Source organism: Nerophis lumbriciformis, linkage group LG07 (genome assembly GCF_033978685.3).
Source record: "Nerophis lumbriciformis linkage group LG07, RoL_Nlum_v2.1, whole genome shotgun sequence".
In the NCBI taxonomy this organism is placed as follows: domain Eukaryota; kingdom Metazoa; phylum Chordata; class Actinopteri; order Syngnathiformes; family Syngnathidae; genus Nerophis; species Nerophis lumbriciformis.
In genome coordinates this window covers 48,032,859-48,049,614 of record NC_084554.2, presented here as the reverse complement: position 1 = coordinate 48,049,614, position 16,756 = coordinate 48,032,859, and the positions used below count along the sequence as shown (strand labels likewise).

The window sequence follows — 16,756 nt, the reverse complement described above, 5'->3', positions numbered from 1 at the left end:
ATCTGTTACTACATTATTTATATACTTTCAGTGTATATATTGTACATATTATATATTGTTATGAAGGTGTCTGTTACTACATTATATACATACTTACAGTGTGCATATTGTACATATTACATATTATAATTAAAGTATCTGTTACTACATTATATATATACTTGCAGTGTGTATATTGTACATATTATATATTGTTATGAAGGTGTCTGTTACTACATTTTTATATACTTGCAGTGTGAATATAAAACACATTACATATTGTTATAAAGGTGTCTGTTACTACATTATATTAGGGCTGCAACTAACGATTAATTTGATAATTGATTAATCTGTCGATCATTACTTTGATTAATCGTTTAATAATCGGATAAAAGAGACAAACTAAATTTCTATCCTTTCCAGTATTTTAATGGGAAAAAAACCGCATACTGGCACCATACTTATTTTGATTATTGTTTCTCAGCTGTTTGTACATGTTGCAGTTTATAAATAATGGTTTATAAAAAAAAAAAAAGATTAAAAAAAAAAAAAGTATTGCCTCTGCGCATGCGCATAGCATATAGATCCAACGAATCGATGACTAAATTAATCGCCAACTATTTTTATAATCGATTTCAATCGATTTAATCGATTAGTTGCAGCAGCCCTACATTATATTTATACTTGCAGTGTGTATATAAAACATATTGTTATGAAGGTGTCTGTTACTACATTTTATATATATATACTTACAGTGTACATATTGTACATATTACATATTGTTATGAAGGTGTCTGTTACTACATTATATATATACTTGCAGTGTGTATATTGTACATATTACATATTGTTATTAAGGTATCTGTTACTACATTATATATATACTTGCAGTGTGTATATTGTACATATTACATATTGTTATGAAGGTGTCTGTTACTACATTATATATATACTTGCAGTGTGTATACAAACTGTTGATGAAGAATTTTGAAGTTATTTTAGAGGACTTTGAAGGCTACAACGGTGACTCTCATTAGCCACATTTTCCCAAGCATTTTATTTATAATCTTTAACCCACCGCACCTCCAAACAATAAATGTGTGTTCTTGTCTCTCAAAATGATTTTCAACAAAAGGCAAAATTCCAGAAAGAGAGCAGTTCCCTTTTTTTGGAGTGAAACTTATAAGACAGTTGTTGAGAATGGTTTAGTCTTGGCAGGGATCTACACAATACTGAGTCACATTCCAGCTGCTACGGTTTGTTGGAGAAAGGATTCCTGGAAATCAAGCGAAACCACAGCGCGACGCCATTAGCCGACGACAGGTTGAACAGGCTTCCTCTACATTTGTCATGCACACACTGGCTAACAACCACACGCATGCACGGTTGTCATGGAGCCACCCCCGGTACCTGCTTTGTGCTGTACCAGTGTGACTAATGATGGCGTTCAGTCTGATACTTTCAACCCCCATCATGGTCCCCCGCATCCTGTCTACGTCCTCCATCATACCTGGACATCCCAGGTGGACGACCTGCAGACTGCCAGTGCATGATGGATCCTGTAGTCCGGAGTGCGTCGCAGGCTCGGCGGTGACAACATGCTGGGCGTCCGGACCAAGCGCCGCCGGCTTTTGATCATTCCTGACACTTCTTCTTCTCCTCTCGCTTGATATTACTCAGACACATCTTCAACTCCCTCCCATCCCGCGTTCCCGCCTCCTTTCTCACCACTTCGGTCTTCATTTCAACACTTCTCTCTTGCTGCGTTAGTCACCCTGGCACGTGCGTTTTGGCCTTCTAGGGAATTCAAATCAGCAACACCAGGACATAACACTACGCAAGTTACAACAATGTTTCAACTGCATGGACATTTAGCAGCAAAACTCATTGGTGTACTGTAGCAGACTCCGTGGATGCCCGCAGGTAACTATGATGACATTAGATAAGGGGGCTAACACATTTTACACTGTAGCAAGCTTGCAGGAATAGACTGGAAATACTGAGGACTTGAAGAATGTTGACATTTTAAATGAACGTGTGTGTGAGTCAGATCACAGATGGCGGATCAGAGCCGGAGCGACAGGATGCTCATGTCGCACCTCTTAATCACGGGATTAAAAGTGCAAAGCCAGCACCTGCGCTCTGAACACACACACACTCCTGTATTTCTTACCTTCTTGAGACCTGTGAAAAATGCCTGCCTCTTTAGGACCACCCTTTCTAGATATATAAAAATTTGTATTTACAACATTAATAATATATACAAACCATGCAAATATAAAAAAGCTTGTTGTGAAAAATGAGTTGGAATTTCGCAAGAAAAAGGTCACAATTTCACCGGAAAAACTTAGAATTTTGGCAGTATTATAAAAAGAGTCGTAGTTTTAGTCAAGAAATTTTATGATAAAAGTAGGAATTTTACTCAAAAACAGTCGCAATTTTACAAGAAATGCTTAAAATTTTCGCAATTTTATGAAAAGAGTCGTAACTTTACTCGACAAAAGTCACAATTTAGTAAGAAATCTTTCAAATTTTGGCAATATTATAATAACAATCGGGATTTCACTTGCCAAAATTATGACTTAAATGTCACTATTTTACAACAACTAAAAAAATGGCAATATTGTGATAAGTCAGAATTTTATAAGACAAATGTCATTATTTCGAAAAAAAAAGTAATAATTTTACATTAAAATAGTAATATTTTTACGAGAAAATACTGCAATATTACAGAAAAAGAAAGAATGAGAAATTGTTCCCAATTTTATAAGAAAGAAGTCGACACATTGTGAGAAAAAGACTGCTTTCAGTTAATGTAGGATAATATTTGAATATTGTTTTTAATAATGTTGTGCAGCACTTTGGAAACATTTTTGTTGTTTAAATGTGCTATATAAATAAAGTGGATTGGATTGATTGAATTAATGAATTAATGTATTTATTTTTTGTAATTGTTTGTTAATCTTTATTATTTGCTTCAAGTTATCACAGTATGTCTCTATATACATATTCATTTAATTCTTGTTATTTATTATGGCCAAAGGGGGGCGCACTTCAAATTGTTACACACACTTGTTATTTCATATGTTGACCAGAAGGGGAGCCCTTTTAAAACCGACACACAGTCAATTTGAAAAATCCCTTCTTTTTGGGACCACCCAAATTTTGATAGATTTCACCACCAGGGGTGCAATTGAGACATTCTCTATTAGATGCAATGGTTTTCCGTATTGGCACCATGATTTGTGTCCTAACTTGTTCACACCTCCTCATATGGAAAGTACTTTTCCTTGTTGATGTCTCAAGAAGGGTAGAAACACACACACACACACGCACACACACACGCACACACGCACACACACACACACACACACACACACACACACACACACACACACACACACACACACACACACACACACACACACACACACACACACTCTTGTATTTCTTACCTTCTTGAGACCTGTGAAAAATGCCTGCCTCTTTAGGACCACCCTTTCTAGATATATAAAGATTTGTATTTACAACATTAATAATATATACAAACCATGCAAATATAAAAAAGCTTGTTGTGAAAAATGAGTGGGAATTTCACAAGAAAAAGGTCACAATTTCACCGGAAAAACTTAGAATTTTGGCAGTATTATAACAAGAGTCGTAGTTTTAGTCAACGCAAGTCAAAGTTTTACAAGAAAAACAGAACATTTGTGCAATTTTATGATAAAAGTAGGAATTTTACTCAATAACAGTCGCAATTTTACAAGAAAAGCTTAGAATTTTCGCAATTTTATGAAAAGAGTCGTAACTTTACTCGACAAAAGTAAGAAATCTTTCAAATTTTGGCAATATTATAATAACAATCGGGATTTCACTTGCCAAAATTATGACTTAAATGTCACTATTTTACAACAACTAAAAAATGGCAATACTGTGATAAGTCAGAATTTTATAAGACAAATGTCATCATTTCGAAAAAAAAGTAATAATTTTACATTAAAATAGTAATATTTTTACGAGAAAATACTGCAATATTACAGAAAAAGAAAGAATGAGAAATTGTTCCCAATTTTATAAGAAAGAAGTCGACACATTGTGAGAAAAAGACTGCTTTCAGTTAATGTAGGATCATATTTGAATATTGTTTTTAATAATGTTGTGCAGCACTTTGGAAACATTTTTGTTGTTTAAATGTGGTATATAAATAAAGTGGATTGGATTGATTGAATTAATGTATTTATTTTTTGTAATTGTTTGTTAATCTTTATTATTTGCTTCAAGTTATTACAGTATGTCTCTATATACATATTCATTTAATTTTTGTTATTTATTATGGCCAAAGGGGGGCGCACTTCAAATTGTTACACACACTTGTTATTTCATATGTTGACCAGAAGGGGAGCCCTTTTAAAACCGACACACAGTCAATTTGAAAAATCCCTTCTTTTTGGGACCACCCAAATTTTGATAGATTTCACCACCAGGGGTGCAATTGAGACATTCTCTATTAGATGCAATGGTTTTCTGTATTGGGACCATGATTTATGTCCTAACTTGTTCACACCTCCTCATATGGAAGGTACTTTTCCTTGTTGATGTCTCAAGAAAAGTAGAAACACACAAACACACAAACACACACACATACATACATGTAATATGTACAATATACACACTGCTAGTATATATATATATAATGTAGTAACAGACACCATCAATCCATCCATCCATTTTCTACCGCTTGTCCCGTTCAGGGTCGTGGGGGGTGCTGGAGCCTATTTCAGCTGCATTCGGGCATAACAATATGTAATATGTTTCATATATACACTGCAAGTATATATATAATGTAGCAACAGACACCTTCATAACAATATGTAATATGTACAATATACACACTGCAAGTATATATATAATGTAGTAACAGACACCTTCATAACAATATGAAATATTGAAATATATTTTGGTCATTTTAAGCATTTCTATAGCAGCGCACTTCCGACTTCCGGCAACATGTGTGTGTACCTACATCCGGAAACAAACCCAAATGTGTTCTAATCATGGCAGACTTGGTAACGGACAACGAAGACGACTATTTTTGGACAAAGGACGATACACAACCCTATCTTTTTGAGGCTGAATATACGGAGGATGAACTACTGCTTATAGAAGCGAGTACAAAAATATAATCAATATTTCAAAAATTTCGATAAAGTACATTTGCGACTTGTAGGTGTTTCCATTAAAGGGAGTTTTGCGTCATGAGCCGTAATTCTCGTAAAATGTCATCCCGCGAAACTGCACTTTGAGGAAGATATTGCAGCCACTGCTGTTGCCGTGATGCCAATCGAAGACGAAGGCAGCGAGTGATCGCTCAAAGGCAACGTCACAACATTGTTCATGTGGGTATCTCCGAGCCTGCGGGTCGGCCTCTACTGCGGGGAAGGGTCCCGCAAGACGGCCCGGTGCGGCGGTTCTGCCTCGCTCGACAATGGACGACCGATCGGAAGCAAGACCAAGACAACCCGTCTACACTAGTTGTCCTGCATTGGCACCCCACGGAAAAAAGTATTTCCATCATGCTTTTGCGAAAAACTTCAACCACAATTATTGTCAACAAAAGAGAAAAAATATAATCCTGGAGAAAATTCTAACGTAAAATATTTGCATGCACGTACAACACTTCAAACCTTTAGTGTATCACTATGAGGGAGCAAAGAAGTCAAACAATGTACTGATATGATCCTGTTTAAGAGGCTGTTCAAACTAAAAGTGCTAAAGTACAAAGAAGAAGAATTTTAATAAATGTGGTGAATTTATTGAAAATGAGATATTCATCTCATTATGTAAATCCTAACTGACTTAACTATTATAAGAGAATTGTTTCTATTTCTGTTTAGAAATCCATTCAGTGATGGAAATTGTGTTAGAAAATGAGAACAGGAAGTGAGTATGTGTTAGAATTGGAAAAGGGGTAGGATTAAATATAAGCTTTGCTTCTTCCTACTTCATTGGGACATGTAAAGCAGAGGTATCAAATTTGTTTTCATTGAGGTGGACATTGCAGTTATGTCTGCCCTCAGAGGGCTGCTTGTAACAGTGAATATATATGTGTATAAATAAATATAAATGTACCAGTATACGGTTTCGCCTCATATCACATAATTGCCCATCTATTTGTTTATTATATGTTTTTTACTTGCGCTGTAAAAATCTGGCAGCTCAGTCGCCAGAATTCTACCATAAAATGTGTGGTGTTTTTTATTTTGCATATTACCGGTACTGTGAATGGAATGGAAATAGTACCACTGTTTTTATGGTAAAATTCATGCAACTGAGCTGCCAATTTTTGGCCCTAAAATCAATGGTTGTTGTTGTTTTTATAGTGTATTACTGAAAATGGAAAAACGGTACCAAAGTTGTTTTACGGTATAAAAAAAAAAAAAGCCAGCTCAGTTTGTTTGTTAGCTGTCTGCCAAGCTGTATAACCTCAACACGTATAGTGAGGGCAGAACAGGCAATATGCAATTATTGCCAGGCTTCGCTCTCATGTAAGGGAAGAAGAATTGTTGATTGATGACTGTGGTGTTCTTAGTGTCATAGTGTGTGTAGTTAGTATGTTCCAATAGCAGCAGAAGTGCACTTTTTGGAGAGCTGTATTATTTTCAGTTTTGTGCCCAAGGGACTGATTTTATTTAACACTATATTATTATTTATACACCTATAGTGATCACAGAGACAGGTCGTTTTTGTGTTACTGTATACATTTGTTTTTCTGAAAAATCCCACTTTATATATTTTGGGTAACAACAGTCAATTTTTTTCTTTTTCTTTTTTTTTGTGGGGAGTAACAGTCAATATTTATTTTATTCTATTTTTTTCTTATAAAATAAAAGTGAGCTTTTGTTAAACCAAATATTGTGTTTTTTTCCCATATACAACAACCTATCTGGAATCGATAAGAGAATCGATAAGGAATCGGTTCGATAAAAGGATTCGATAATGGGCTCGAACTCGATAATTTCTTATCAAACATCATCCCTAACCAGAACCATCACACTACATGGCGTGCATGTTGACAACTCACAGTCCAGCTGCGGGGTGTTGATCCCAGACAGCCAAACATCCCCCCCCTCCTCATGCGGCCCGCCGTCCCGGGGCTACCGTCCCTCCTGGGGGGCAACAGCGAGTGACGGAGCGCTTTCAGTCGAGCCCTCAGCGCCCGCAGGAGGCCGTCGAGGGCGCACAGGCACGGAGGCTTGGTGTCGACCGTCATGTCAAAACACGGCGCAGGCGGGAGTGCGACTTGCTTGTGGCGAAGCTGTGACAGCGAGTGACTGCCGTGTGAGTCAGAGTGAGGGGATACCCGCAGTAAGAGCAGCTGTGTGTGTGTGTGTGTGTGTGTGTGTGTGTGGAGGGAGTGGGATTCCCCACACTGACCTCACTCCCCTCGTCCGCTGACCCACAGCTGTAACCTTCCATCCAAAGTTTCCATCAGGTGTCCTGGAGACCCCCTCTCAACACACACGCTGACCAATGACAGCAAACCACGACTACAAGAACCCCGCAGCCCCTCCCCTTCCTCTAATCCGGTACAGAACTTTTACTGACAATCTCACTCTATTGCATCATCACTGGGGTTCTCAAGGAAACGACCACACAATTTGGACCCGTCCAAAGCCTCCATGTCCAAATTCCCCCACCTGTCTCACATACACTCACACTCACACACACACACACTCACACACACACACACACGCACACTTTGCACAATGCGAGTGCTGTGTGACATTTCTTTGGTTACCTCCACCTGTTGTCGCCCTCCGTGTGTGAGGACATTTCCAGTCACGCCATGGAGGGCAGCCACAACATGGACGGGAACAAAGAGCAAATAACAGAGAGACAAACCGTAAGTCACACTTCTTCTGTTGGTCCCAAAATAAACACTGTACACAATATATAAAGGTTACGAAAAAGTGGATTTTTAACAATGTTTTAACAAGTAATGAACACCAAACGTGAAACAAGCATCACCTCCGTTAGGGAATCGAACTGCAGTGTGAAGGTAACCTAAATCCCAATTCCAGCATCTATACTGGATTTTGGACAATATACTTTAAAACAGACTATTTTGGAACATCTGACACTTGATGAAAAATGCTATAATATGCAGCTTTAAATGGGAACTACACTTTTGGGGGAATTTTGCCTCTCGTTTACAATCATTATGGGACGGATGCATTTTTGTAATGCATTCTAACTATTAAACAAATGCGATCAAAAGTCCACTTACAATGGAACCTAAGGTAGTCGCTCTATTCTGCCTATAAAGCCCTTAAAAACACCCAAACACTTCCATTAAGCTTTTATATACATGATGTAGGTATATATGTAACGTAGTAACAGGCACATTTACAATAACATTTAATATTTACGTATGTGGAGGGGGGCGTGGTCTGCGGGCCTGCTGCGTAGCCGGGTGTGTAAGGACCGGCCTCGAAGCCACTTCAGATGTACCAACCACAGTGAATGGACACGCTCTCGACTATGTTGAGAACTTTACCTATCTGGGAAGTCTCGTCAATAAGGACAACTCTGCACAAAAGGACATTAGAGCAAGACACGGAAAGGCACAGGGTGCTTTTGCTAGGCTACACACCATCTGGAAGTCCAAGCAACATAGCTTAAGAACAAAGGTCCGACTTTACAACAATAATGTAAAATCTGTATTGTTGTACGGCTCGGAGTGCTGGCGAGTAACATCCTACGACATGAAAAAAGTCGAAGCCTTCCACAATGGATGCCTCAGGAAACTCTGTCGAATCTTTTGGCCCGAGAAAATATCCAATGCACATCTATACAAGAAGACCAAGTTCAACAGTGTGGTGCTAGAGATCAAATGCCGCCGATTCCAATGGCTTGGGCATGTTCTGGGGATGTACCAAGACCGCATCCCCAAGATCGCACTACGTTGGGCTCCACCTGGGAAAAGGAAGCAAATCCGGCCCAAGAACACGTGGTGGCGTACGGTGACAGCTGAGCTGAAGGAGATGAACCTAACCTGGGGCGAGGCACAGCATGTTGCTCAAGACAGGTCCAGATGGAGGCAGATCGTCGAGGACTAATGTCCCGTCAGGGACGAAGAGAATTAAGTAAGTAAGTAAGTAAGTAAGTACACTTTTGGGGGAATTTTGCCTATCGTTTCCAATCATTATGGGACGGATGCATTTTTTTAATGCCTTCTAACTATAACAAATGCGATCAAAAGTCCACTTACAATGGAGCCTAAAGTAGTTGCTCTATTCTGACTATAAAGCCCTTAAAAACACCCTAACACTTCCATTAAGCTTTTATATACATGATGTAAGTATATATGTAACGTAGTAACAGGCACATTTACAATAACATTTAATATTTTCATATGTGGAGGGGGGCGTGGTCTGCCGCGGAGCGGGGTGTTTAAGGACCTGCCTCGAAGCCAGTGGCAGGTGAATAGATTGCCCAGCTGGGGCTGGTTATCTAATCACCTGTCGCCTCTTTTGGATGCTGTTGTGGCTTGTGCAGCTCTTTGAGACACTTGTGATTTAGGGCTATATAAATAAACATTCATTGATTGATAGATTGGTTATTAGCAGCAGCCGGACCGAGACACGTTGTTGGAGTTGGAGACAGAGAGAGAGAGACGCCCAGAGACCGAACAGAGACTTAAATATATATTGCTGGAAAGCAAACCATACTTGTGTATGACAAATAAAAGACTTGCTCCAACCTGTCTACCGGGCTCACGAAAGATCTGTCGGCACCAGGAGAACCCTCCCAGCAAAGCGACGTTCACAACGTATGTTAATCATTTTAAGCATATGTGGCACATTAATTTCAAAAACACTTAACAACTTTTGCCTTTTTTTCCCAACAACATCACTGATTATTACTCACTGCAGACTTTGAGTGACAACAAACATAATACAACATCACTTACTGTTCGGGATGATGTTCGAAACCGATTCTCCCGGTTGTTCGATAAGAAAAGAACCGATTCCATGGACTCAAATCCCTTTTTGAGAACCGTTGGTTCTTTATTCGAAACCCTGGGAACGAATCCCAAATGGGCAATGTTATGCCCATTTGATTGTAGACTCTTACTGACACCTTGTGGCGATATGAAAATACTACGCGTCAATAGTTTGGGCACTTCCGGGTTGACGGTGTTAGTTCAGTTCATGAGGCAATTGAGAAGTAGACAAGTTGTGTTAGCTCTTACAAGCCTGGGAAAAGATAAGTCTGTAAGTAAACTGTTTAACTTGTTTATGCAACTCAATATTAAGGTGGAAAGTGGTTAAATTTGATAGTAAGATGTTTATTGAAAAACGATTTTTGTGCACTGTTTCAATGGATGTTTTGAGGACTTAAAATGGCTGCCAGTCGTGTATTTCCACCATCGAAATAGTTTCAACACTCAGAAGTATTTGTTTGATGATAGTACTGTATATTTGTGTGAAGCTAATATTTACATATTGTGTATTATATTTCAGTATGTTAATTGAATCACACAGCTTATACATTTGTCATTGTGTGTATTTCAGTTAAAAAAATAAATAAAAAAATAACAGTCCAGTGCAAGACATAAGTAAAGATAGGAAAAGACAAAGCAAGATCGACAACAATAAAGAGCCTAAATGGATGAATCTGCTTTGGAACTTTATTAGACGTCTTGGATTGTTTGTTAGCTGTCTGCCTGTGTGTGTAGTTAGTATGTTCCAATAGCAGCAGAAGTGCATTTTTTGGAGAGCTGTATTATTTTCAGTTTTGTGCCCAAGGGACTGATTTTATTTAACACTGTATTATTATTTATACACCTATAGTGATCACAGAGACAGGTTGTTTTTGTGTTACTGTATATATTTGTTTTTCTGGAAAATCCCACTTAATATACTTTGGCTAACAACAGTCAATATTTATTTATTTTATTTTTTAGGGGGGTAACAGTCAATATTTATTTATTCATTTGATTTGATTTTTTTCTTATAAAATAAAAGTGAGCTTTTGTTAAACCAAATATTGTGTTTTTTTCCATATACAACAACCTATCTGGACTCGATAAGGAATCGGTTCGATAAGAGGATTCGATAGTGGGCTTGACCTCGATAATTTCTTATCAAACATCATCCCTACTTACTGTACAATGTCTGCTGTCATTAGGATGCCGACTGCTGGGATGTTCAAATATTCCCATTTAGATGAAGAATGACTCTAAATCCTCGCCAAGAAAAAAGGTGTGCAACCAACCGTATTTTCGTGTCGTTCCCGCCATTTCCGGGTTTAAATTGTCTGTCAGAGTGTACCAACTTGTCGGAATACGTCCTTGTCCGTCTACTATCCAGGTCAGGGACATTATTTATGATCTAGAATAAAGTTAGACAAGCAAGGAAGCAGCTGATCATGTCATATCAGTCGATCATATCAACATTGGCACTCAAGCTCATGATCACGGCACCGCTATAAATAGTTGGTCTGCGTTATATTTACAATACCACTAATACTTGGTTAAAATTCAAGTCACGAAATGTAAATAGAGTATTGTTGGTGGTTTTTGAATGGTTATTTTTCTGATTTTAAGGGAGAATTAGTGGAGCTCCCATTGGCTCCACTGTAAGCGGACTTTTATTTACGAGTTAGAATGCATGAAAAAAAAAAAAATATCCGTAGTTATGTCTCTTATGATTGTGAACGCTAGGCAACATTTCCAAAAAAGTGCAGTTCCCCTTTACAGTTAATGGAATTATGATATGCAACTTTAAAAGGGAACTGCACTTTTGGGGGAATTTCGCCAATAATTTACAATCCTTATGTACGACAAGAACACATATGTTTTTCTTTTCTTATGCATTCTAACTCGTAAATAAACATTAACAAAAGTCAGCCAACAATGGAGCTAATGGGAGTAGCTCTATTCCGCCTATAAAGCACTCTAAAAATCTCCAACGTTACAGGCTGCAAGTATATATGTAATGTAGTAACAGGCACATTCATTAAAACATGTAACATTTAGGTATTCTGCTCATTTTAGGCTCTTTCACAGACGCATCACAACGTTCGCTTTTCCCTCCAACAACAACACTACTACTACTAATCATGGAGACTTCATGAGAAACAACAAAGATTACTTGGGGACAAATGACGATCCAGAAACGTATATTTTTGAGCCTGAATATGAGGAGGATGATCTACAAGTTTTAGAAGCTGTGTGCTAAACAGATCTAGCTTTAGTGAAACACTAAGTGTCATGTAGCAATATTGCTCAATGCTCAACAATAAATACAACCCACGAACATAATAAAGTACAGATGTCTGATAATGGCTTTTTTGCCGATATTCCGATATTGTCCAACTCTTAATTACCGATTCCGATATCAACCGATACCGATATATACAGTCGTGGAATTAACACATTATTATGCCTGATTTTGTTGTGATGCCCCGCTGGATGCATTAAACAATGTAACAAGGTTTTCCAAAATAAATCAACTCAAGTTATGGAAAAAATGCCAACATGGCACTGCCATATTTATTATTGAAGTCACAAAGTGCATTATTTTTTTTTTACATGCCTCAAAACAGCAGCTTGGAATTTAGGACATGCTCTCCCTGAGAGAGCATGAGGAGTTTGAGGTGGGGGGCGGGGGTGGTTGGGGGTAGCGGGGGATGTATATTGTAGCGTCCCAGAAGAGTTAGTGCTGCAAGGGGTTCTGGGTATTTGTTCTGTTGTGTTTATGTTGTGTTACGGTGCGGATGTTCTCCCGAAATGTGCTTGTCATTCTTGTTTGGTGTGGGTTCACAGTGTGGCGCATATTTGTAACAGTGTTAAAGTTGTTTATATGGCCACCCTGAGTGTGACCTGTATGGCTGTTGACCAAGCATGATTGCATTCACTTGTGTGTGTGAAAAGCTGTAGATATTATGTGATTGGGCCGGCACGCAAAGGCAGTGCCTTTAAGGTTTATTGGCGCTCTGTACTTCTCCCTACGTCCGTGTATATAGCGGCGCTTTAAAAAGTCACAAATTTTACTTTTTTAAACCGATACCGATCATTTCCGATATTACATTTTAAAGCATGTATCGGCCAATAATATCGGCAGTTCGATATTATCGGACATCCCTATAATAAAGCAATCACTTACTGTACAATATCTGCTCTCACTGGGATGCCGACTGATGTGATGTTTATATCTTCCTGTTTTGATTAATAATTAGTCATAATACAACCGGCGGTATAAAAAAAAAAGTGTCCCAAAACAAACGTTTTTTTTAAGTCTTTCTCGCCATCTTGAGGTATAAGTTGGATGTCAAATATGACCAACTTCTCAGTTTATGTCCACATCCTTCCACTATCCAGGTGAGAGACATGATTTATAATCTTAACTTTCACCAACTCAGAGGCGACGCAGCAGCTCGCCGGCTCAGTATGTCAATATAGCAGCATAAGCTAGTTAGCTCTCTGTGATCACGGCACCGCTAAAAATGGTTTGTCTGCGTTAAAGTTAAAGTTAAAGTTAAAGTACCAATGATTGTCACACACACACTAGGTGTGGCGAAATTATTCTCTGCATTTGACCCATCACCCTTGATCACCCCCTGGGAGGTGAGGGGAGCAGTGGGCAGCAGCGGTGGCCGCGCTCGGGAATCATTTTGGTGATTTAACCCCCAATTCCAACCCTTGATGCTGAGTGCCAAGCAGGGAGGTAATGGGTCCCATTTTTATAGTCTTTGGTATGACTCGGCCGGGATTTGAACTCACAACCTACCGATCTCAGGACGGACACTCTAACCACTAGGCCACTGAGTAGGTTAGCGCTTATAATAACAACATTGCTAATACTTGGCTAATATTCAGGTCGCAAAATGTACATTGAGTATTGTTGGCTGTTTTTGATTGTTTTTTAGAGGGAATAATGCATTCTTAGCCACCTCGTACATGCTGTATTTTACAAATTAGAATGCATAAGTGCAGTTCCCCTCTGAACAAAACAACCAGACATTGTTACTAGAAAGCTCTCCTTGACACACAGGGGAACTACACCAACTTACAAGTCAATGTCATAGACGTGTGTGTGTGTGTGTGTGTGTGTTTGTGTGCGTGTGTGTGTGTGTGTGTGCGTGTGTTTGTGCCAAGGCTTTGCATAGCATCAGAGATCGAGCTGCCCGGGATTCCATTCCACACAATCTGCAGCCTCTAATCCTGTTACGCAATCAAATTAACAGGCTGGATGGCCACCATGCACGCGCGCACACACACACACACACACACGCACGCACGCACGCACACACACACACACACACACACACACTTGAGACTTCCAGGTTAGAGGCTGAAAGTGCATTTCCGCTCACTTGAAGCCTGTGGCTCAGATAACATGCTGGCAAACGCGGACACGGACACGGACACGGACACGGACACGGACACACACACACACACACACACACACACACACACACACACACACACACACACACACACACACACACACACACACACACACACACACACACACGGACACACATACTGGTTATCATTTGGAATGGGGACCAAGTTTTTGATCATCACTTGTGGGGACCACCCTTTTTACAGGTTGTGGAGGCATAAAAAAAGGTCAAATGTCCACTGCCCAGTTAGCTCATACACGTCTTTAAATCTCTGGATTGATGAAGTAATGTGCTGATCATTCTTACTGGGGACCCTGGGAAAAAAAGAGTTAATATGGTTCATGGGGACCAAATTTAAATCATTTTGCATAATTCACACAAAATTGTATGTGACTCCTGAGGACCATTTAAAAAAAAAAGAAGTTCAAATGAAATGTGACATGATCCTCAGAATACAGCACTACAGCTGTCCTCTTATAGGAAGTTTTACCACTTAAATGTTAAAGCAAATCCTGCATCTTCTGTGACATTACTGAAAACTGCTGTTTAGCAGTAATGAAGTTGTCTGCAACTCCAACTACCATATATAGAAGGATGGACAATTCTGAATGTGAATCATACTTTAAGGTAATAATGTTTTATAATCATGCTGTATGAAAATGTCATCCTGAGGAACACTAAACCAGATTTTGTTTTTGGAAAACGATAGTTTTAACTAAGGACGGATACCATACAGAATCACAGTACTATTAATGCCAGGATAACAAATGTTTCACTTTTCACTTCGGCATCTTCAGATTGGATCTGACTATCGTTTAAAAAGGTTTCCCTTTAAGGGACCTGTTTTTTTGTCCCCATACCCTCAGAGGTCCCCTAAAGATGACTGTGTAAACAGAGCCATGTCCCCATTAAGTAAGCATTGCCAGAACGAACGCACGCACGCACGCACGCACGCACGCACGCACGCACGCACGCACGCACGCACGCACGCACGCACGCACGCACGCACGCACGCACGCACGCACGCACGCACGCACGCACGCACGCACGCACGCACGCACGCACGCACGCACGCACGCACGCGGCGAAGTTGGTAGAGTGGCCGTGCCAGAAATCGGAGTGTTGCTGGTTACTGGGGTTCAATCCCCACCTTCTACCATCCTAGTCACGTCCGTTGTGTCCTTGGGCAAGACACTTCACCCCTTGCTCCTGATGGCTGCTGGTTAGCGCCTTGCGTGGCAGCTCCCGCCATCAGTGTGTGAATGTGTGTGTGAATGGGTGAATGTGGAAATACTGTCAAAGCCCTTTGAGTACCTTGAAGGTAGAAAAGCGCTATACAAGTATAACCCATTTATCATTTATACTGGTAGGCTAGCAGTGCAAATGTCCCTAATGCGGCCAACATGTAAAAAAAAAACAACCCAGGTTTGAGTACCACAAGTCCCGCAGCCGGCCACGTGAGTCCTGGGGTGCCCAACATGCGCAAAACGCACCCAGCATAGTCACAGGGGCAGGCGGGGAGCAAAAAATCCCCTTCAGGGGACCTTTTGCAGACGGCCACACGAGTCCAGGGGTGCCCAACATATCCAAAACGCACCCAGCAAAGTCACACTGTGAGTGGGGAAGAAAAGTTGGGAAAGTGGGCAAAAGTCCCGAAAATGATCAGAAATGACACCCAGGTTCGAGTCCCACAAGTTCCGCCGCGTTCATGTCCAAAACGCAACCAGCAAAGTCGCACTGTGAGTGGGGAAGAAAAGTTGGAAAAGTTGGCAAAAGTCCCGAAAATGATAAAGAATGACACCCAGGTTCGAGTCCCACAAGTCCCGTTGCGTTCCACCCGAGTCCGGGGGTTCCCCCGACATGTCCAAAACGCAACCAGCAAAGTCGCACTGTGAGTGGGGAAGAAAAGTTGGAAAAGTTGGCAAAAGTCCCGAAAATGATCATAAATGACACCCAGGTTCGAGTCCCACAAGTCCCGCCGCGTTCCACCCGAGTCCGGGGGTGCCCCCGACATGTCCAAAACCCACCCAGCAAAGTCGCACTGTGAGTGGGGAAGAAAAGCTGGAAAAGTTTGCAAAAGCCCCCAAAACAAATCCCCTACAGTGATTTTGTAAACAGGTTTCCCTTCAGGGGACCTTTATTTTGGTCCCCATAACGTCAAATGTCCCCTAAAGTGACTTTGTAAACAGAAAGACGTCCCCAATAAGTACGCATTGCCAGAACACACACACACACACACACACACACACACACACACACACACACACACACACACACACACACACACACCTGTCAAGCCGAGAGAGAGAGAGAGAGAGAGAGAGAGACGGCTCAGCAATAGCGATGCTTCTTTGGACGTATT

General features: G+C 40.2%; 1 protein-coding gene across 3 annotated transcripts in view; it reads right to left on the bottom strand.

The window, feature by feature from the left end:
* The window catches only part of rps6ka3b (ribosomal protein S6 kinase, polypeptide 3b), an 85,121-nt gene that overhangs the window by 31,313 nt on the left and 37,052 nt on the right, over positions 1-16,756 (bottom strand). Inside the window, exon 1 of one of the 3 annotated variants that reach the window (XM_061964969.2) lies at positions 1,490-1,658. The exons of the other annotated variants lie outside the window; for them this stretch is intronic. Coding sequence (XP_061820953.1) covers positions 1,490-1,618 — 129 coding nt within the window. The 5' untranslated portion in view covers positions 1,619-1,658. Of the gene's footprint in view, positions 1-1,489; positions 1,659-16,756 lie in introns of those variants that run through there. 3 annotated transcript variants of the gene reach the window in all.